We start from the raw sequence: 23656 nt of genomic DNA on the forward strand, positions 1-23656 counted from the left end.
AGTGGAAAACAAACCTCTTTATAATCATACAACAGTCACTTGGGAGGTTGTGCAAAAGCAAAGGTGTTTGGGGCTACTGTGTGTGATACACAGAATATTTCAGATATCATTCCGAAGAGAAGTTTTTTTTAATAGCAGATGTGAATGTGTGGGAGATTATTGTGGATTAAAAGAGAGGGCTGCAGAGTTGAAGAGGGTCCTTGGAAGGATGGCTGAAGAGAGTAGATTACCATGGGGCTGGGTGGTGGTAGTGTAGTGGGCTGGCATGCAGTTGGCAAAAATGAGCAAGGTACTTAATGCCGAGTTGCTCTGGGGAGAATGCCCCCTGTAATAATTGACATATGAAAATTGCTTTGGATAAAAGCACCAGCCGAGTGAATAAGAATGGCTGAAGTGAACGAGGACAGTTATGTGATGCCAAAAAAATAAGTCACTGATTGTTTCAGCAAATGGCCATACTGTAAACGCAGAGGGGTTTTATTGACTACATGTTGATGTCAGTGAACCAGGGTTGGAGGAGTTTGCTTACTTATTTGCAGGCTGGATGCTGTAAAGATGAGGAGAGCATGGAGCATGGAGTGTCTGCAACCAATATGGAGAGTGTGCCATTGTAGGGGTAGAGTGGGGCCTCCCAGACAGAGATGCAAGTAGGTTTGAGAGGTTTTGTGAAGTGGTAGCTGGGAGACTATGGCAGCCGATTCACACAGTATGCATGGCAACTGTATGTCGCCTGCGATACCTGTCCGCTTTCATATCGCTGCCCATGTTAACAGGTTAGAGCGTGAACAGAGCGTGCACAAAGCCTGCGTGACACGCAGGTCTCAGGCGCAGATCGAGTGGCACTGACAAATGCGTGCATGCTAGGAACAGATCTATTTTTCACACGTGTTGGAAGCGTTTCCAGCCAAAAGGACAGTGAAAAGATGTTCAGCAGCAGCGCCACATCAGAAGCATTCCAGATATGAATGCTCACAACAACACCACACAGCAGCCACGGCACACAGACAAAATGCACATCGACATTTGAAGACCTCTGATGATTGAGATGCGATTAAGATCAAGCAGTGAGAGTCAGATGATGAAATCATCATTTGTGCATGAGGTCCATCCAACAGGTTGTTAATTATGCAAGCTGGTACAGTAGGCTACAGACCTGGTGAAAGGCTAAAATAAAGTGGGAAGCATTCAGAAAGACTGACTCATGAATGTTGAACTGGCGATCACAGACACACAAATGACCCTGTGTTCTACGAAATGAGGCCAGGATGATAACCATGATTACAGGGTATTCTAAAAAGATGTAAGGAGTGGACTCCCATTATTTGGAAAAACCTGCTCTGTCTCCATCCCAAGAAAAATTGAAATCGAAATTGAGGGCCCAGTGTGGTTGTATTCTCTGAAGTGACCCGATTGTCAGCAAGTGCTGGTGTCAGGGAAGATGATTGGATGGTGCAATCTGGGCTATAATGGTAGTTCTTGCATCTGTAGATAAGCAGTTCCAAAAGCCAAATGGCAAAGGAGCTTGACTTGAGGCAAGAGATCAGTTGAACAGATGACATGCTTCTTTGAATGGAATGGTTGCCTTGCTAAATTTGAATGGCAGGGATGTGTTGAAACCAAATCTTAAATATGAAAATAATAAGGAGGCAGATGTAAAAAAAAGAAAAGAAAGAAAGAAAGAAAGAAAGAAAAAGAAATAGGGTCATGCATAGAGAACCATGGAGGCAGACTTTAATCCATCTATTAACTATATAGCAACAGACATCTATAGCAATAGATTAGCTCAGACATGAACAACATTTTCATTATGAACAAAAGCCACGCCTCAAGCATGTGCATGAATAAGATATTACTTTTGTAATAGTACAACATGTGTGAGTGTTCATCTTGCTGGTGCCAGAATGGCTTTTGGCTGCTGGACCTTCTGATCTGCCAGTATTTCTTATTTAACTTTCTCTTTGTGGTTACTTAATACAGCTTGACCGCTTCAGATCAATTAACCACTTTCCATCTGTCCAATGGTAAGAACCTTGCTATAACTGCCACAAAGTGAATAAGGATTTTAGAGTACAATTAAATGTTTTTACCCAAATGTCAGACATCACTAGCCTGGGTGTTCCCATCCTGCCTTGCACAGTGATTTCATTCATGCTGCTAAGGCAGTCTGGAAACTACCGTCCTAATTTTTGACTGAGATAGGGGACCAATCACAGAACAAGGAGGAAAGCAAGACCATGATGAGCTATGCACATACGCATCTGATAGACATCCGTGGCGCCCAATGAACGGATCTGGGCTTTTTATCCAAATACGAAAAAATGAACGTCTGGATGTCAGCACGTCTCATTTGAGAAGTGGTAGGCTCTATCCAGGCTAAGACATCACTGCTTATTATAGATGAATGATTTTGATGTTATTGAAATTCACATTACAATATTCAATCCTGTCTAGACTGCTTCTTAATGAACATTATAGCTATAATAGCAACAGCCCCATTCCCCTAAACATGTCAACAAATGTATCTCAAGACTTTGACTCTGTTTAAAACAAATTGTATTATTCATGCAATATTGATACCTGGTAGACTGATGTTTTGATATTATTTTGTGCTACATTGCCATTGTAATATGAGTCTAAGAAAGTAGCCGGGGACATTTGGTCACCCTGTGCTAGCATTAATACCTATGACGGCACCAACATATTAGTGAGGATTTTTTTTATAGCCTACATATTTTTTTACGTTTATTTTATGAAATCAAGAAGGTCAGCACTTAACAGCTGAAGATACTGAGTACTTACATAAATAACATATTTTTTAAACTAAGTAAGGATTTAAAGGAAAACAAAATTGGAGAATTCTAATTCGGAGATGCAGCCTTGTTTTTTAAATAGCCATTGTTTGCATGTGGATATCACATCAATTGATTTGCAATAAATCCGTGCATGCATGCATAGCCCACTCCTGAGCTAATGCCATTGATTTCCCTGTAATGTGAAAGTGGATGAAATGTCCATTACCCTGACGGATAATGAAATGGGAGAGTGCTAATTGAGTGCTGTGGCCCCATCCTTCACACGGCTCTGATTGAACGTGCCCATTCTCTGAGCTCTTTGTCTGGTCTGCAGTGACCTGTACTAGCTCACTTTAATCATGTCTTTGTAATGAAATACCAGCATGAACCACTGGCATCTACCACTTCTGGTGCTGTAATGGTGTGTTCTACGTCTGTTCTTACACTTCCACACAGGTCTTGAATAGCCCACTCTTGAAATAATGTTGTCTGTCTCTCCCCCTTTTCAATTCCAACATGTATGGGGACAATTTTGAGGTCACTTTCAGTGATTTGTATAGTTTGATCATAAAAAATTGACAAACTATAAATCGGGAAGTGACCAAGATTACTGGAGGCTAAATAGATATTTCATGTGGACCAACAGGTATAGTCTGCTTTATAAGAAAGGGTGGGAAATGTTCCTCTTTGATATCCTTTAAGAGAACTGTAGTGCAGTGCATGGTGCCAATAATTATGACCCCTGTATTTTAAGGAAGAACGTTTATTTATTTATGATACATTATTCATTCATAAAGAAAATTGGTGTCCTTAAAGGTTGGATATTTCCTCATTTCTTTACTAGGCATTAAGATCAATTTCCAAAAGATGATTTTATATTCCTCTTTTCAGTCAACTTTAGCATGGGTGCAACACTTTTGACCATCACTATATCACTGTATTTGGATGTAAAGGTAATATTTTGAAACACTGTTCTGACATGTGCTGTCTGCCTCTCCCCTTTTTCAATTCCAACATTTATTCCTGTGACAATTTTGAGGTCACTTTCAGTGATTTGTATGGTTTGATCTTATAAAAATTGACAAATTAAATTGTGAAGGGACCAAGATTTCTGGAGGCTAAATAAAGATCTCCAAATGTAGCCCAAGTGTTAACATTTTATGTGGACCTGCAGATAGTCTGCTTTATACGAAAGGGTGGGAAATACTCCTCTTGACTGTATCTTTTAATGAAGAGTACTATAATGCAGGGGTTATCAAACATCTGAAATCCAGGCCTTGTCTGGCTATCACCAGACCAAGTTCAATCATTTGAGATTGAACATTAGTGTAGTCTGCACTGTATTATACTGCTCAAGAGACGTGATCAATGGGCATAATTCAAATGATTAAACGCTTGGATAGTCCTTCAACCAATCAGACCAACAATCCAGGTACAGTTAGTGAGTTTTGTTAACACCCTGATTTTCACTCTTATTTTGGTGACAAAATATTTTTAGTTACAAATGACCATGGGCCTACTTAGGAATGAAAGGGCACAAACAACCTGGAGACAATGGAAGTTGATGCAAGTGCGGTTCGCCTGTGCGGTAGGATATGGATCCCATTGGGGAGGTACTGTAGCTAACACAATGATAGGCTGCATTCAGTAGTGAGTGAGTGGACTCAAGTAGCCTACTCTGGCTAGTGGCATTGCAGACATATGGCCCCAGCAGATGCCACAAATATAAAATTCCCTCAGATGAAAATTCATCTTTCATAGAAAATCAAAAAGACACGCACGCACACACACACACACACACACACACACACACACACACACACACACACACACACACACACACACACACACACACACACACACACACACACACACACACACACACACACACACACACTAGGCTACTCATTCAATACACACACACGTTCTGAATATGCCATGAAATTAAAAAATAAATAAAAAATAAATAAAATCCGACTCCGCCACCTTAGCCTACATGATCACAGAATTCACAATTTACTCACCTCTTATTTTAGTACACCCCTGCATACACATTATGTAAACATAGGCTATGCATTGCACGACAGGAGGGCAATAGACACCATGCCTGTCCACACTGATAGGCACCTAGACAGTGTAGGAATAAAAACTACAAACATCCGATTCACTTCCGTTTGTTTCTCATGCTTTTCCTGGTCTTCGAGACGTAACGTCCGCTTATAGCAAGGCACATTTGTATTTTTTCAGCGCTGCGCAGATCTGCTTGAACGTGGTGCATGACTCCCTTACCATAGCGCATGTTTTGCATTGTGCTAAAGTTCACCATGCACCACGCTCAGACAGATTTGCGCACCGCTGCATAAAGTCGAATAAGCCTATTTCCCTAGCTATCCAATAGTAAATGCAGAACTTCACGTCCCTCCCTCGATTGCTGTCTAGTGTAGAAAGTGGTTCGTTGAGATAAAGTGGATCAAGTGAGTCGATCGTTCATAGTTTAGCAAGTTATAATGTTTGGGAAAGTTTTTGATCTTTAGTGCCATATGTTTGATAGATAGCCTAGTGGTTTTCCTAGTTTGAATATAGCTTGGGAAATTGGGAAATGTGGTGTGCAAACTAGCAGCGTAGACCTCAAGTTAATTACACTATGCCTTAAAATATACTGAGTTGCATTGTTGCAGCGATTGTTTTACATTGCACACTTTTCAGACGAGTTCTTTTGAAGTGGATTGTGGCATAGATTCTGATCATGTGATTGTTAAAATGTTGCATTTCTTTACCGATATACCTACTGGTCACAGTAGCCAACAGATAATGAAACTGGAATAAACGTTAACATTTTCTTCTCCCCTTCTCTGAAAATCGTTAAAATGAAGGGTGAAAAGGATGGGACGTTTGGATGGGAAAGTGATCGTGCTGTCTGCTGCCGCGCAAGGAATTGGCAGGGCCTCAGCCATAGTAAGCTTCTTCATTTAATGCCAAACAGTGCAGGTTTGAGACCAGTCATTTCCCAAATCAAAGGTCAGTCATGCTGTGAGAGAAAAAAAACCTGGAACCTCTGAACCTGTTATCTTGGAGTAGCGTTTTATTGCAATGTCAGGCACTGTCATGCTCTTACAAATCTCAGTTTTGGCATAATTTGTACATTTCAGACCATTACAATGGTAAGGTCAGAGTGCCAAAAAAACCCAAAAGACCCAAGACAAAAACACAATTGATTGATGAAGAAAAGCAACAACTGCGAGTGACGAAACAACTATCATATAATAGCTAATAATTAAAGTGCTTTGGGCAAACTAATTTGTAATCAAAACGGAAATGTTGTTACAGGCCTTTGCTAAGGAGGGAGCACAAGTAGTGGCTACCGACATCAATGGAGACAAACTGAAAGAACTTGATGGTGTTTCAGGTATGGTCCCTTTCTGTGTGGTTTGTTGCTGCCATCTAATGGACAGTATCTTTATGGGCCTGCTGTCTAGTTTGTAGTCACAGCTTCTTCTTCTTCTTCTTCTTCTTCTTCTTCTTCTTCTTCTTCTTCTTCTTCTTCTTCTTCTTCTTCTTCTTCTTCTTCTTCTTCTTCTTCTTCTTCTTCTTCTTCTTCTTCTTCTTCTTCTTCTTCTTCTTCTTCTTCAACTTGTACATAATGCTCAACAGTAACGTGCCTAAACTTGTCACACAGGTCTAGAAGAAGAGACTGGAGTATGTTCTTAGTGAACACTTTTGTGTAAAACAACATGCAATGATAACATTACATTTACACGGAAATGAACAGTTTGAAGTCAAGCCATAATAAAAAAATTCAGGCATTAGCGATAGACAAAGCTACCTGATATGCTGGCGATTTGGATTTTGCCCTACCGCTCAGGCTGGAATGCTGCTTCCTGTCCACATCTTCTGGGTCCAATCACAAACTAGCTTATCCAAAAGATGCACCCGGATCGTTAATCTGATGAAAAAAAAAAAAAAGTGTTCAGAGTTCATTTGAGCTGTGCCCATTGATCATGCCTCTTGTGCAATAGAAATAAAGCACAGACTCCCCAGACTAATGTTCAATCTTAAAAGACTGAGCTTAGTGTGGTGATAGCCAGACTAAGACAACTTACTAATACATTAAAAATAAACACATTCATTAAAAATAAACATTAATAAAATAACATCCATAAGTATATTAACCACAACTCTATGAATCAATCAATTAGATAGAGGTGAACTATAGTATAAAGTAAACTTTCTTTCTCTGACTTTTCTCTCTCTTCAATTGCTGTCTTTTTCTCGTATCCATATCTTCTTTTTGTCATTTCTACTTCAACCATCTCCATCGCCATGTACATAGCTTCCTCCTCTCTATCCCCCTCTCTTCTCTTGTCAGAACACTCGGGAGCACCCTTTGCCTCATCTCTCCTCACTCTTAAATTCAGCAGTATGGTCTTTTACCTTCTTCTTGATCTCTCCAGTATATGAAGCCATACATTTCTACTGTTGTTTTAAGGTTTTTTTTTTTACATATATGTATATTATCCCGATTTATTTTGATATATTTGATATTTATTTAGTGTTACTGCCTGAACATTTGGGCATTCAGTTTGAAAACTATTATTCATAGCCAGCCTGAACTTTGTAGGATGGAAGATAATATGTTCTCAGCACCACAAGGAGTTGTGTATGGCATGCTCATTGATTTTCTCTGTAGGTCCTAGATTTAAATAGATGTATATAAGGCCCCAATTCATTAGTCTTCAATCAACTCTTCAGTCTGAATAACACTTAATGGATGAATATGTTTATTATGTTATAATTGAAATAACTTTTTAAACTTTACCTTTAAGATATACAAATCTTGTTGAAGTTGTTCTGGTAGGACTTTCACAGGAATTAAAAAATAGCAGAACACAAATAATAGTTCTGTATCAATTTCACTTATCAGATCAGTTTGTTTATGGTCAGTGTATGAGTCGACTCGAGAGCCATACTTTTAATTAAAACAAAGTACCCTAAGTGGCTTACTCTGCATGCCTTGTTGTTCTTAATATCAAGGAAGTGTAGTGGAACTATTAAATTTAGGTATGTAAATTACAGTTCTTTACACAAAATGTGTTTTGTAATTGATAGGCCTTGTACACTTGTCCTGATCAGGAGTTTTGTTAGAAGGCAGCATAGTTACAGATAAGGGTGTGCATATGTGTGTGTGCATGGGTGAGTGTATGCACATATGTACACACACACAAACACACACACACACACACACACACACACACACACACACACACACACACACACACACACACACACACACAAGCACAACACATTTTACTGCAAGTGCTAATCTCACTTATCAAGACAGATGTCTTTGTATGACCCACAATGTACTCAAAACTGATCACCTTTTCAGCGTTCTCTACAAATTCAAAATTGGAAATTGAATTACTGCTTTTTCATGCATTATGTTCATGTTTTTAAGGAATCAAGACCAAGGTTGTTGATGTCACAAAGAGGGACCAAGTTGAGGCTCTAGCTAAGGAGCTTGATCGCGTGGATGTGCTGTTTAATGTTGCTGGGTAACTGTGTCTTGGCTACCATGAGTCACATACTGTACAATTAGATGTTCCTTCCCAGGGGAACATTGTTGTTCATACAAATGACCAACCAAGGAGGAAAAATATTAGGCTGCCAAAGTAAACATTGAACAACATTGATACTATCATGGATTTGTTTACAGTAGTACACTTTTTATTTTTTTATCACAATTTTACAAGTACACTACTTTATTTTAACATGTGTATGTCCAAGTTTAATCTTTATCCTCTGTTGAATGGCTCTCTGTGTGCCCACATTGTCTCTTAGATAACTTTTACAGTGTTTCAAACTAATCTCTCAGCCATCTCTCATTCTAGCTATGTCCACCATGGCTCCATTCTGGACACTGAGGAGAAAGACTGGGACTTTACAATGAATGTGAACGTCCGCAGCATGTTTCTGATGATTAAGGCCTTCCTGCCCAAGGTGACCTTGACCTGCGAGTATCCCTCCTTCAGAGGATTATCAGAGAACACATGCTGCCCTATTTCTCTGCACTGTTATGTTCAATGGTTTTATAAATAAGAGCAGCGTTGGCCTAGTGATTAACAGACATGCCCCCATCCGGATTCCTGGATTAAATACTGCGATGAGCCTTGACATATAGGGGTTAAAACCTAATCCCTCCTTAGACCTAAACACTGACCAAATAGCCCCAAGACTGTTATTGTTTCAATCCCGCCTTTCAACAGGTGAAAATGTCTTCTGTAAGAGTTCTTTCATAAAAATTATAGGAGCAGTCTCTGGTAAATTATCAAGTTGCTCGCTGATGGGGATTTTGGAATTTAATTCAGAGATGTATCACACAATATTTTTTATTGTTTATTGGTGTCCTTGATTGTGATTATTTTCTACTTGAATTCAGATGCTTGCCCAAAAATCAGGAAATATTATTAACATGGCATCAGTAGCCTCCAGTATCAAAGGTATTTTTCTCTGACATATACGTCATTTGTCATGTTTTATACTTTTGTGCAGATATAAACTTAGATACACAACGTATTCCTCTGGTCACACGTATCGCTAACATATTACTACAAATATCCACATTTCAGGTGTGGTGGATAGATGTGTCTACAGCACCTCCAAAGCGTCAGTCATTGGACTTACCAAATCCGTGGCTGCAGACTTCATTGACAAAGGCATCCGCTGTAACTGTGTTTGCCCTGGTAGGTGCCTTGCCAATATTCAGTTTAGCTAAGTGCGATGAAAACAAACTAGTGACATATACAGTATGACTTTAAAAATACAGTAGATAGCAATTTTGTATCTTTTGTGGCCATAGGTACTGTGGACACACCATCGTTGAGGGACCGAATCCAAGCGAGACCCAATCCTGAGCAGGTATTTATTTATGTCTATTCAGTATCATTAATATTTTCTTTCACAACTGTACACAGCTCACAACCTTACAGCCAAATAATCAGACATTGTCATACCATAGTAACAGTATGTGTAGAGTTCCTCTACAGATAGTACAGATGAATGTTGTTTTTTTCTTGCTGCAGTCAAATGATGAGCGTACTGTACGCCCCTAGCAGATAGCATTTCTCATTGTTTGGCCCCTTGGTCACCTTGACAGGTCACTTTGTGTATATATTTCAAATGAGTGATTGTCCAACAGGCCCTAAAGGACTTCCTTGCCAGACAAAAGACGGGTAGAATGTGCACTGCGGAGGAAGTAGCCCACCTCTGTGTATACTTGGCTTCTGATGAGGTATGTTTACTTTTATTCTTTCACACAAACATGCCGGCATTTTTGGGTGGCAACCAGGTATGCCATCTTGTTGGAGTTGCAAACAAATGCTGCATCACCATTGATATCACATAGAATGGAGCTGGCTCAAGGTTCTAAAAGTACTTTATGTTACTTTGTTCTTTTGTATAACAAAAGCACTGTTTTATAGCCATCCATGTGTATTCACTTCTGGCTCCTTGGCTCAACTATAACGAGTTATTTGATGTCTTTGGAACACTGAACATATTGAAGGGGCCAAATGTTGAGTTACTCCAGTCAACATTTTTTGACGTTAATCACTGTGATACATAGCTATTGTCTATTCAAAGTAAGGTGCCTGTTTCGAAGTTAACTGATAGTCAAATCAACCAAAACTTGATATTGTTTGCACCTCCAAGTGGTCTATGACTTTGAGAAGGATCACTATCACTGGTTTGCTAAATTAGACTCTGGCAAAGTCTATCTGTTAAAAACAGACCTGTCTTCTAGTTATTCCACCTTAAGTCTTTTATGTTAATTATTCTTTATAGCTTTCTTTTTATTTTTTATTTTATTTTATTATTATTACTACTATTATTATTATTACTCTTTGCTCATCTATGCTTTTATCTGCTATTACTGTTTGGTTTTTGTTTATGTAAAGCACATTGAATGACCTCTGTGTATGAAATGCGCTATATAAATAAACTTGACTTGACTTGACTTGACTTGACTTGACTATGACGTAAGCTTGTGTGAAAGAATACAACTGGCCATGATTCCAAGAAGGTAGTTTAGTGGCTAGGTAAGGTAACCCAGAGTAGGTTGTAAACCTAATAAAAAGAACAGCCCAGGGGCTTGAATCTCCAAACTAATCAAAGGGCTCTTTTATTAGAAGGTTTACCGCCATAGCTTATACCCAGATCACTTAACCACCTACTTGGAATGCACCCCAGTTTCAAACACTGTGTTGTTATAGCCTACATGGAATCAATACAACGTGATTAAAAATATACTTATTTAATTTCACAGTCAGCCTATGTGACTGGAACTGAACAGATCATTGACGGCGGATGGAGACTTTGAAGACTGCTGGCATTATCACACTTTCATTTTTTTGAGGAATTATAATCAAGATATTGATGAACATTTTTTGGCATTTGGCAGAGGATTAGAATTAATGAATCAGGGGCGGACTTTGTTATTTATGACAATCTAGAGCCCATTTGCCCTCGTGCTTTTTCCAGTCATATGTATGAATGTACATTTATACTGAGCAATAAAGAATATACCACTCCAATATAGCCACCATAAATAGAACAAAGTTCACTCAAGGTGAGCCTACACTAACACGTGACCACTCCCTTTTAGCTGTCATCACTGTGATTTATCAAAAACAAAAACTGTGATTTCTCTGAAAAATTGTGTCGCCTTACGTAAAATAAAACTGAATAGATGGAAACTGAATGGATATGTATTACTTTGTATTATTCCGTACAGCAGTATAAGGCTATACCTCCCAAAAAGATGCTCTCAAACTCCGTGTTAATATTTAGTCGGACAGCGGTAATCCTCTCTTTGAGTGGGATCTCCAGTGTCATTTCATTGAACAATCCCTGTGCGCATCTGCTATCCGCACACGGACGAGGTTTCGCTATTGTGGCGTGGTGTGAGGTGAGTAAATTAAATTTATTGCGGTCTCGTAAGACCATACCTTGACTGCTTTTATCATAGGCAATCAGACGTTTTCAACTAACCACGTGAGGTAGTCGCTAACAACTTGACGCACGGCGGGGTTTTGGAAAGGATGAGTAAGTTATCTTAAACGTTACATTGTGCCATTATCATTGTAACGTTAGGTATTTGTAAACCCATTTCTGGTTATTTAAGTGTGAAAATGTATATCTGCTATGTTTGTCTCATGACCACATGATACAGTCCTATAAGCCTATACCTTGACTCAGATAATGGCTAGCAAGCGGTAGTAACATTGACGTTACATGCTAACTTGTAAGCTGTGTACACTGAGTCTTACCAAGACCATATGCCACTCTGCTGTGCTTATGTGCCATATGTTGCATCAAGACGAGCGTTGATTAGTGTGTGGTCTCGTCAAAATGGGATTAACCAGTACTGGTTGCCTGCTTAACTGTCTTAATTAGCTTCCTTTTTGTGTATTATGGCTGCCGATTCATAAGAGATGGTCACTTTTGGAATGTCACTTGACTTGGATTACAACTTGAAACGATACAAGTAATCTCCTTTGGTAGGTTTGTAACCAAATGTTAACGTTAGTGTTTTTATTGGACAGCAAATGGTGATGCTGTTAGCTCACATGAACCAATCGCGATATATAACCTACAATTCACCTTTCGAGGAACAATCAGACAGAGGAAACGGGTCATTCAACCTGGCCCAATACGTGCTATGACTCACCGGTATCTTGAACTTAATTTACAAATGCTGCTATTTTTAAAGCTGTCAAGTCTGCGGACTATATCGCTTTATAGCCAATTCTTTATTATTATTATTATTGTTATTGTTTATAGCTTATGTTTTATCATAATTATTGACGATTCTGGGCATACATTTCATTCTATACAATTTTGCAAGTTAAAGCCACGCTGTCAGTGAATACGCTCAAACGTTGCCTACCGTAAGTTACAACCTGATGAAGCAGCAGTTCTTCATCGTCATTATGTCTAAATTCACAAACTCTGTCCTAGTCAGGTGACGCCTTTATGGAAGTAAGCCAAGTCCAGATATCTCGGGTGGAGCGCACTGATGGTCAGTCACATTGAGAGTATAGTTAAATCTGCGATGCCATGGAAGGTACCTATTCAAGACCACACTCTGCCATATCCCTGGGGACCGAAGAAGGAGCTAGCCCCACATGCAACCATGCCGAGGTACGGAATTGTGTGTAAAAGTGCGATGTCCGTCTCTTTTTTTTTAAAGAAAGAAAACCCCCCGAATATTTTTCTTTAATTAAAATTGATTGTTACATTGCATGTCTTGAAAGCAATGTCTTTATTGATGTTCAGCAACAAGTGCAATTATTTCTTTCTCTCACTAAAATGCCCAGGGTTTAATGGCACAATATGTGTTTCACCATGTGGTTATTGAAATGTCGGAAGCTGTAGTATGACTAATCCCAGAGTCAACAGTAGAATGTGGGCCCTTGTAATAGACTAAGTTAACAAAGCAATACAGCCCATTTCATTTACTAATGTTCTGATAAGCATAGACCTCTTACAATTTCTAGGTTGGTTTTTCCCTACCAGAGTACTACCCACTCTTCAGTGCTGCTTACTGACGTCACATCTACTGTATCTGAGATATTGTTAAAACTCCTAGTTGTGCCCTTCCTTCGCCAGTCACACCTCAACGTTGACCAAATGCTCCAGGTGGTACCAAAGCGCTCAGAGAGCCCCAGCGTAACGGAGGAGACCGTCTTCATCCCGCCGTCTGTGTCTTCGGTGGACGCGTGCACCAACACCGACCCACCAGACAAATGCTGCGAAAGGCTGCAGATGCTATGGCCCCCAAGGGGCATCATCGCTGCCCTCATAACCAAAGGTCAGTTGGGAGGCTGTGTTGGTGATTGATGTAGCCTTAAGATTTGTTCAATGCTCAGCTCTGTATTCTGGATTTAATGGACAATTCTGAAGAACCTCATGTAGGTCATGTTGTCTATTGTCGTCTTGGAATTGAATCTGCCTTAACTTCAACTTAAGTGAAATGTCTGGCTCTTTCATTGCGTAGTTAACAGACTTCAAACACTTTAAGCTAATAGCACTTGTTCTGTTGCCCACAGTGACCATGGCAGCCGTTCTTTTTGGGGTGGTGTGGTCCATCACGGTGAAGGAGTGCGAACCAGGCGGCAACCTGTTTGGCATCGTCGTGCTCTTCATCTGTGCGGTCATTGCCGGCCGAGTGATGGGACTCATCCGCCTCCCTAAGCTACCTCCTTTCCCTCCTCTGCTGGGTAGGTTCCTTATCACTCCTTATCCTAGCTCCGGAATATTTCCTATCTGCCAGCCGTGCTTAATTCAGAAATCAAAGATTACGCTGATTCTTATCAGAGAATAATTGTCAGACTTCAACAGATGTTGTATAACAAATCATTTCCCAGAAGTGAGCTCATTTTAGCCGTGTGTGTGTGTGTATGTATGTGTGAGTGTGCGCACCACTGATGTCTTTATTTACTGTACACACACTGTATCTGTTTGTACCAGCATGTACAGACAAGTGTGTGTGTGTGTGTGTGTTCTGCCTGTATAAGTGTAGAGGGTGTGACTTAACGTTTCGGTCTATTTGCTCTTCAAACGATATCGTTAATATTCACTTTCACTTGACATGCTGTTAGCTTGTGTTAATACAAATGGCTACTCTGTTTTACTTGACCAGATTGGACTTTTTGCCTTTAGCCACACTAAATGTCCTTGGTACATGTGTTATCAGACTTTTTTTTTGCTAAGTCATGGCCTTAGTGCTTGGCCTAGGGCTCAACAGTATTACTGTATGTATAATAAGTTAATCAGTTATGATATTCTGTGACGTTCAGGGGGGAAAAATAAAATAAAAATCAGGGATTGTTCAGTGATATGAGATAGTGAGGCTCCTTGAGCTCTCGGAAGTCTGTCTGATGTGTCCTTACCTGACATTTGAAAAGTGTTCTCATTTAACATTCCATGGGCCGCCCCTGATTTGACCAGCTTTGGGGCTTTGTTGCCCAGGGTTACAGCAGTAAAGAAAGGCAAAGCTGGCAAGAATCTTTCATTGGATTTTAGTTCTCAACTAAGAGTTATTACTTTTGATTAAGTTCACAGTTGTTCCCACAGACAATCTGCGTGGTTAACCCATGCTTGTCCTCTCTTTGTAGCTTTGTAGTCTTTGTAGCTTTGTAGTCTGATATTTCTGTGGATAATACAGTATTGTTATACTATGTCCTTAAAAAAAAAAAGTTCTTAGTCATAGAATTGTGCTTTCCCTACAAACACCTCGCAGAATCGGTGTGCTTTCTTTGGCAGCCTGTCGCTGTGGGGGAGATATCCGAGCAGGGCTTCTCCGTGTCATGGGAATGTTTTGATACACTATACACTGCGCCTGATTTGTTTTCTCACCGGCCGGTCACTCTCTTCCTGCTCTCCAGGCATGCTGCTAGCAGGTATCCTCCTCAGGAACATCCCAGTGGTCACTGACGCCGTCAAAATCGACAAAGACTGGTCGGCATCGCTAAGGACAATCGCTCTCGCGGTCATCCTGGCCAGAGCTGGTCTAGGCCTGGATGGATCAGTATGTCCATTTTCATCCGCTCCTATAGTATCACTTACTTTTTCATTCCTCCTGTATGTCATCTTTAATTCAGGACTGCACAACTGAATGACACTGGGGTCTTTTGTTGTTGTCGTTGCTCTTTCCATACAATTTGATCCGTAGGGTTTCTTGCCACAGATTTATTTTATAAATCACTTGTGTGTTCCTCATGTGTGATATTTATTTCAGGACTGCACACGACTACACAAGACAAGAATCTTATTTGGTTTCTCTTTTTATACAATTTGATCTGTAGGGTTTCTTGACAGATTTATTTTATAAATCACTTGTGTGTTCCTCATGTATATAGTAGTCTTTATATCAGGACTGCACACAACTACCTGAGGCTAGAATATTATTTGGTTACTCTTCTCATATAATTTGATCTATAGTGTTTCCCGACACAGCCTTGCGTTTATGATCCCGTGGGATCCATACCTTTGTGCTGGTGAACAGTCTAATGGTCAGCTTGTTCTGTTCTGATGTCCTCAGGCTCTGAAGAAGTTGAAGGGAGTGTGTGTGCGGGTGGCCATGGGACCCTGCCTGATCGAGGCCAGCGCTATAGCTGTTGCCTCGCACTTCATCATGGGCCTGCCCTGGGTCTGGGGCTTCATACTGGGGTACTTCAATTCAATTCAATTCAATTCAATTCAAAAAAATCCCCGAGGGGCAATTTGGAAATTAAAGTGAAATAAATGTTTTTAGTCTAAGAGAATGTTATTGAATTCTATGTTAAAACATTATGCTGTTTACATGTCTGTAGGAGTGCAAAGCAATTTTTTTTAAAGCTCGCAACGCATAGACTGATGGATCTCTGCGTGCTTTTATGCCTTCAGGCTGTTTTATGTGAAGGCTACTGCTGCTGACCCAGCGATGGTGTGTTGTTGTGTTGCAGGTTTGTGTTGGGCGCGGTTTCCCCCGCGGTGGTGGTGCCCTCCATGCTGTTGCTGTCGAAAGACGGCTATGGCGTGGAGCAAGGCGTGCCCACCCTCCTCATGGCTGCGGGCAGCTTCGATGACATCCTGGCCATCACCGGCTTCACCACCTGCCTGGGCATGGTGTCAGCTACAGGTACAATAATACCCACTACCACACCCGCCACCACCACCACCGGGGCAAACTCGGCCACCCTTTCAGTGAGGCAGGCAGAAGTGATCTCATATTAGCTACCAGTCTTTAATATGTCAGCAAATATGTTCACTGGTCAGCAATGTGTGTTTTTCCAGTGTTTTTCCTACGGGTGAATGAGCGCCATCAGATCAAAAGGAGAGTCATATAGAAGTCTGCTCATAGCTCATTAATGTTTAAACTTCTAGCAATTAGTGCTTCAACCTTCTTTGGAAACAGCTGTGTTCCTTTAACACGCCAAAGGGTTCTTTGGAATGAAAGTAGTAAACCAAAAAATATCAAAAACTTAAATAATGTCCCTGAACACAAACAAACAAAGACCCCCAAACTGTTCAATTAAATGGCGAGCTTGGCGTGGTATATTGTACATGCAGCAAATATCCCACATTCATACCTAAAACACAGTGGACAATACATAATTACACAGCTATACATATGAATGTTATTCATCATATATAAACATTACATGTACTCAATATAATACAGTATGTGCTGTGTACTACTCCGTCAAAGTTTTGATGGGACGCTTAGATTAATAGGACAGTGTCACAAGCTCATATTTTGTGCACATGTTATTCTAGGTAGGATTTCAGAAGGTATTTGTCATTATAGTAACTGTGATCTTGTTTGTTCTGCTGAAGGGGCTGCCTGGTTTAACCTGGTGCGGGGCCTGTTGGAGGTGCTGGGTGGTATGGTGGCGGGAATTCTCCTCGGCTTCTTCCTGCAGTACTTTCCCAGCAAAGACCAGGTGAGGAAGTTAGCGGAGCCGATGACAACCTAGAGCCTTTTAAAGCAACACTAATGTTTCCACAGTGGGCATGCACCGCTGGCAAAATACACTATCAAACTTCGAAGGAATGAGACATGAGAGAAATGATGTCGCAATGCATCATATGTACTTTCATAAAATCATGCCATATATTCTACTTTGTCTGTGGACATCGTTGTTGGCTGGATAAACAAATAGCATGTGTGCGGCAGAGGAAAAGTGCTTAATGTGTTGCCTTAATGGTTCACATTAAGATGCATGAAATGTGTGGATTTAGCGAGCTGCCATTCCCATTGTCTCATAGATGTGGGTGTCTTGCGTGCCTTGATCAAGATCCATTTGCAGTCACTCTCCCATGGAAAATATTAAATTGGCATGCGTATGTCCTGATCATTTCCAATCTCAGAGTTGCGTCGTTGATTCTCATCTATAACACATTTACAGAAGCCTTCATTGTGACAACACAGTGAGCCACATTTCTGCTGCAGTGGTGGAAAAGCTAGTGTAGTTGTAGTACAAGTGAATGCTGTTTCCCAATTTCAATGGACATCCAAGGAATGTCTTAACTTCACTAGTTCATCGGCAAACATTTGATGATGTGCATGATGAAATGAACCTAGCTCTCCAAAACATGTAGGCTGTGCCCATAACAGTGTTTGCTATTATGTTGTTTCGCTTTTGTTAAAATCTGTCACTGATCACTTCCAGACAGTACAGAATGTGTTTGCTCCAAACAATACAGAATGTGTTTGCTCCAGTCTTTAATGCAGCATAGCGCTGGGATGTCTTGATTGTCAAGGTGTAAAAGAGGCCTAGCATATGTTCAGATACCAGGAGCTGGACATGGGTAAAAAAAACTAAACAAAACACACATCTGAATTGATGTGTGCCTCTTTGCTGTTTGTCATTGCTTCTGTGTAGTGTGAAATGTATGACAGATGTATGAATATTCAGCCATAGGTGTAAAAGAGGCCTAGCATATGTTCAGATACCAGGAGCTGGACATGGGTAAAAAAAACAAACGAACACACATCTGAATAGATGTGTGCCTCTTTGCGGTTTGTCATTGCTTCTGTGTGTAGTGTGAAATGTATGACCGATGTATGAATATTCAGCCATAGGTATAATAACTGTGTGTTGTGTCTGACCCTCTTTCCTCTGATCTAGAAACAAGTGGTGATGAAGCGCTCCTTCTTTGTGCTGGGCCTGTCTGTGTTTGCTGTGTTTGGCAGTAACGTGGCCGGCTTCCCAGGCTCGGGGGGCCTGTGCACACTGGTGCTGGCCTTTGTGGCCGGAGTGGGCTGGAAGGAATCCAAGGTCAGCTTTCCCCCACTGTGTGTGTGCGAGTTTATTAACCTCACTGATGGCACCCAGCGGTGAAACATAACAATAGACGGCTTCATGCAGAGGCTTCCTGTCTCTCTCTCTCTCTCTCTCTCTCTCTCTCTCTCTCTCTCTCTCTCTTTCTCTCTTTCTCTCTCTCTCTCTCTCTCTCTCTCTCTCTCAATCTCTCAATCTGTTTTAAAGCAACCTCACTTCACCACAATCCAGTGGCCTTTTAGTGTAATCTGCCAGCAAGGGTCACTGTTGTCACATCTGTTAAAAGTTAGCACCCATCTGTTTGTCTGCTGCTGTTCGACATGTCCCGTTATTAGGAGGCGTTTTAAGCTCAGGTAATATTTCCTGCTTAAATGAAACATATCTGGATGACTTGTATGTTTTTGTTTTGTAGTGATTCATTTTTAATTCTGCTCCATTAGATTTGTATTTATGTGTATTATCACTTATCAAATCAGTTACCCTGATATTGGTGGTGATAGTGTCTATGATGTCAATGTAGTTGCTGTTCAAGTTTATGTGGTCTCTGTTTTGAGTAATCTAAAGTCAAGGTCAGTGTTACCTTATTTTGGATTCCTTGAGAGAATATTGATTTTGATAAATAAAGGGAATGGCTCTAACAAACAGACATTACAAGACATCATAATGACAGAGAGCACAATACATATTGTAATATATTGTAATTAAACACACATTTGCGCACCACAATGAAAACACCTTAAATATCACACAACAGGTAAACATGAATTACGTTCACATGTCGCTCTCTTACAGTACATAGTTCCTCAAACTCAACGCAGCTATACTCAGTACATCCACTCCAACATAGCCCACACACCTCCCTCATGCTTGATTCTACTCAATCAAACACCTGTAGGTATTAGGACCTCCGCACCATTCTGCAGGAGTGGCCCATTGGTCATCTTGAGGGAACAAAGGGAAACTCATATATTCAGGGTTCAGGTGGGAGTGGTCAGATGAAACCCTACTGAAGAGTGGACTGCTCTAAAAAAAAAAAGTCTTGTTGAGTGAGGGGCACAGGAAGTTCCATAATGCCCTGCTGATTCACACTGCTCTGCTCGTCTCTTTCTAGGTTCCTGTGGAGGAGATAGTGGGAAGGGCCTGGGACGTCTTCCAGCCGCTGCTCTTTGGTCTCATAGGCGCCGAGATCACCTTCTCTGAACTAGACGGCCGCACCGTGGGTAAGCATCTGGGCCTCTGTGTGGCTTTAGAGGGTACTTGAAGCTACAAGTCTTCTCCTCTCGCAATGCTCATGATGGTTCTCTCTCTCTCTCTCTTTCTCTCTCTCTCTCTCTCTCTCTCTCTCCTCTCCACAGGTTTGGGTATTGCTGCTCTTCTTATTGCACTGGCTATTCGTCTTCTCTTCACATTTGTCATGGTGATGTGTGCCGGCTTCAATTTCAAAGAGAAGATATTTATTGCAATAGCTTGGATGCCCAAAGCGACAGTGCAGGTAATTATGAGATGTTATACATTAGACTACATAACCATGGTTTACATTTATGTTAAAGGGCCCGAGTTCGGATAAAGGTAGCAGAAAGCTACTGTACATCAAGGCGGGGGCTCGGAAATGGATGAGACCTCTGGTAAAGGGAAATTAGATAACCAATAATGTACAACTAGTGTTACATTTTGATCTATCTGTCTTTTATTAATTAACTTTGGCCTGACTCTGCCCACTTTGTGCGTCTGACTCCGCTCTGGCCACAGTGGGCAATGTACCGCTGGCAAAATACACTATCAAACTCGCACCCAAAGAGCAAGATCTTCGTAGGTGTGATGACATGGTCATCATAACATACCAGGACTTTGATTTATTATTTGTCCTGTAGGACAGTACTATGTATTGTATACGTGTATATATAATTATTTTCATCTTCACATCATATTTAAAGCAACACTAAAGAGTTGTTTGTACCTTAAAATAATGTTTCCAAATAATTTCAGTGGTTCATCAACTCGTAACAGAGTGAACGGCACCTCTGCATTCGCTTTGTTGCCCTCTTTCGGCTATAACCGCATTATGTAAGTTAAGATCAGATAGCGGATCTGTAGTTCGATGTAATGAGACACAAGAAACCGCAAATTTGACTTGCTTCGATGTCAAAATACATCATACTTTCAGAAACTCATGCAACATACCTTGTCTGTGGACATCGTTATTTGCTGGATAAACAAATAGCGTTCGTGCGATAGAAGAAAAGTCAGCCAATGACCATGTAAAGACAGATCTATTGCCAGTGATGGTTGATAAAACGAGACTATTCTTAAGAGGGTAATTTCCTGTATCTGTTAGGAGTCTGGAAGTAGCTAGGTCCTAATGCCAAAGTTTAATTATTTATCCCATGTCTTTGGCACCACACACAATGACAATAAAATAGTACACATTGTATTTGAAAATTATGTTTATCTTCTCTTATTCAAAGAAAAGTTTGTGTTTGATGTATTGGACACGCCTATTTAGGAGTCTGGAACTATGTGCCATTTCGTTCCACTGGCAAATCCCTTCAGGATTCATCTTAACTTGACGGTCTTTGCTGTTGCTGTGCCTGCAGGCTGCTATCGGGTCCACGGCTCTGGACATGGCTCGCAAAAAGCAGGACCCAGACCTGGAGAGGTACGGCATGGACGTGCTGACCGTTGCAGTACTCTCCATCCTCCTCACAGCGCCCATCGGAGCCATCCTGATCGGCCTCTTGGGACCATACCTCCTTCAGAAGCCCAAGAACCCCTCAGCTTGGGGTAAACTCTCCTACTCCCGTGCTTCTCTATGTGTGGAGCTTACATAGGGTTTTACGCAAGTCTTTTGTATTTCACACATTATTCTGTTTCTTTATTTCTTTTTTTCTTTTGTCCCACCTAGCATCTGAACATAATTTTATGTCAGACTAAACTGCACTATACTCTGGCTTTGCCCACTATCCACTATGCAACACTACACAGTGTGTGTGGTGTGCATCTCTATACCGTAGCTAGGTCCTGTGGTTTGCTATTTTAAGATGAATATAGTCCATAAAATATAACCTATAACTTTACACTCTTTAACCTGCTTAATAACATGACAATAATCGCATACAATAATATATACCATAATACGTTCACCACCTCTTAAAATGGCAGAGCAAACATCCCAAAATGTATTGTGCGGACATGTCAAGGAACGCCATCACATACATATTTTGCAGTCTTGGTGTTTTGTCTGGTCTGTTTTGTGCTTCAGGTCTGGGGGGTAGACAATCAACAGACACCCCAGTCACCTATGAGAGCGCCATCTGATGTGCGCAACACTGCCACTGCACTGGACAACCAGGGAAGGGGAGGTGTTTGGTAACTGAAGAGGTGACCTATAACATCAGAGGAAGAAGCAAGTGCGCGTCTTGGCAAGCAAGTCCTCTTCAGGGGTTTACCCGCCTGCTTTAAACGGGTGTCTTTTGCTGACCTGGTGCTGGAGCGGGTGAATCATGTTTGTATTTATAGCTCTGTAAATTCCTGCTTACACTTTTCATAAAGGGCTTAGGCACTGTCCCTCATCCTGTCAATCCACTGTACACTCATGTCTGCACCTGGCTACTAACACACACACACATACACACACACAAGACCAAATCAAAATTCTGGCAGCATTTGTCTGACTTTTGAAAATCAAATGGATAGCTTTCGATATACACAGAGTGCAATATCAACACTAACACAGAGTGTATAAGCATGGTACTTCATACCAAAAATGTGTGTTGTATTCATTTATTTTATTTAAAGATTAGGTTGTAGTGTCGAGTTCAAGTGATTTCTAATGAAATTAAGATTATATGAAAATATCTGAAGAGATTGGTGAAGTGAATAGGAGACATATTACATTGTAGAAGCCAGTATTTATGAATATAAAAGATTAGGGAAAATAGCCATTTTGTCCAATTATGCTTTGTTGGCAACATTTTTGTTGAATGGAAAGCAGAATCTTGGTCACGACAGAGTTTAATTGCGGCCTTTATGCATTATTGTGGTTCAGGTATTCATTCTTTTATGCATTTTAAAATGCATATTTCATGTGTCCATTGAGATGTTTTTTTTATATATACATATATGCTCTTTTATTGTCTTGCCATTGAATGTTAATGGTTTTATTTTACTCCCGTGGTGATGATAGATTTTAATATATTTTGTATTGTGAGGCTTTTCCTTGTCATAGTGCTTTCAGTGTTTACAAAAACACTACAATAGTGTTAAGAGTGAATTTGTATAGTATAAAATAAAGTTATACGCGAACCTAACATTTGAGAGAATTCTATTTTGTATATATTATTTATGTGTTGCAGGGGAATGTCAAGAAAGGTAGTCAGGGAAAAGCGTTAACCCCCCTCCCCCAGATTGGATACGATCGTGCCGCATATTAGTGCAACATTAAAAACAGAACTCGTATAGAGCTTTCAGCCTTGTCTCAATGGGCAAATTCCTCTTACAAGCAGAAAACTGATCGATATAAAACAGATCATGGAGAAATTGTCCCTACCCTGTTGTCTAATTCAGTTTCCTGACCAACTGGTACACATGATGGTTCATGAGCAACTTTGGTAAGTAATGCACATTGTATTTAGTAGCTTGGCAAAAAATATGAATTTGCATGCACACAAGGAAGAAGTCTATATCCACAGGTTACAAAGGTAATGCCCCTCCTGTCTTCCTCATTTGAAAGCACATTTGCAATGTCAAATATTTTGAAAAGGCAAATGATATGTAAAGATAACCTTGCTTAGAAGGTTACATTGTAGGTGGCTTGGTCATCATTGAAGATGTAGAGAAAATATTTGCCTCCATCCCTCAGAAAGAATAGACAATTACGTAGGAGTATTTGATGAGTTCAGATGCAAAACCCTCTAAATCCATGACCACTTTTCTTTTAAATTAGCTTTTTTTAAAAAAAAAAAATATATATATATATATATATATATATATATATCATTAGGCTCCTACGGTCATTTCCCGTGTATCAGCCATTGTGTATAG

General features: G+C 40.4%; 2 protein-coding genes across 4 annotated transcripts; both read left to right on the forward strand.

Moving 5' to 3' along the window:
- Positions 1 to 5142: 5142 nt before the first annotated feature.
- bdh2 (3-hydroxybutyrate dehydrogenase, type 2) lies at positions 5143 to 11547 on the forward strand. The gene is made up of 10 exons (XM_062520872.1): positions 5143 to 5266; positions 5666 to 5747; positions 6120 to 6198; positions 8248 to 8344; positions 8681 to 8789; positions 9229 to 9289; positions 9419 to 9532; positions 9649 to 9707; positions 9988 to 10080; positions 11113 to 11547. The coding sequence occupies exons 2-10, from the start codon at positions 5676 to 5678 to the stop codon at positions 11164 to 11166; spliced, it is 738 nt and encodes a 245-aa protein (XP_062376856.1). The 5' UTR covers positions 5143 to 5266; positions 5666 to 5675; the 3' UTR covers positions 11167 to 11547.
- Positions 11548 to 11630: 83 nt separating this feature from the next.
- On the forward strand, positions 11631 to 22923 carry si:dkey-162b23.4 (sodium/hydrogen exchanger 9B2). 3 transcript variants are annotated; one of them, XM_062520884.1, is made up of 13 exons: positions 11631 to 11754; positions 12807 to 12989; positions 13458 to 13659; positions 13898 to 14068; positions 15236 to 15378; positions 15892 to 16019; positions 16295 to 16470; positions 17169 to 17275; positions 18464 to 18613; positions 19728 to 19836; positions 19972 to 20108; positions 21211 to 21397; positions 21876 to 22923. In XM_062520884.1, the coding sequence occupies exons 2-13, from the start codon at positions 12906 to 12908 to the stop codon at positions 21929 to 21931; spliced, it is 1650 nt and encodes a 549-aa protein (XP_062376868.1). In that variant the 5' UTR covers positions 11631 to 11754; positions 12807 to 12905; the 3' UTR covers positions 21932 to 22923. The 3 variants fall into 3 exon arrangements, with proteins under 3 accessions (XP_062376868.1, XP_062376876.1, XP_062376883.1); XM_062520892.1 differs by lacking the exon at positions 11631 to 11754 and adding an exon at positions 11758 to 11891; XM_062520899.1 differs by lacking the exon at positions 11631 to 11754 and having other exon boundaries at positions 13488 to 13659.
- Positions 22924 to 23656: the final 733 nt, after the last annotated feature.

This window comes from Sardina pilchardus, chromosome 2 (assembly GCF_963854185.1).
Source record: "Sardina pilchardus chromosome 2, fSarPil1.1, whole genome shotgun sequence".
Lineage (NCBI taxonomy): Eukaryota > Metazoa > Chordata > Actinopteri > Clupeiformes > Clupeidae > Sardina > Sardina pilchardus.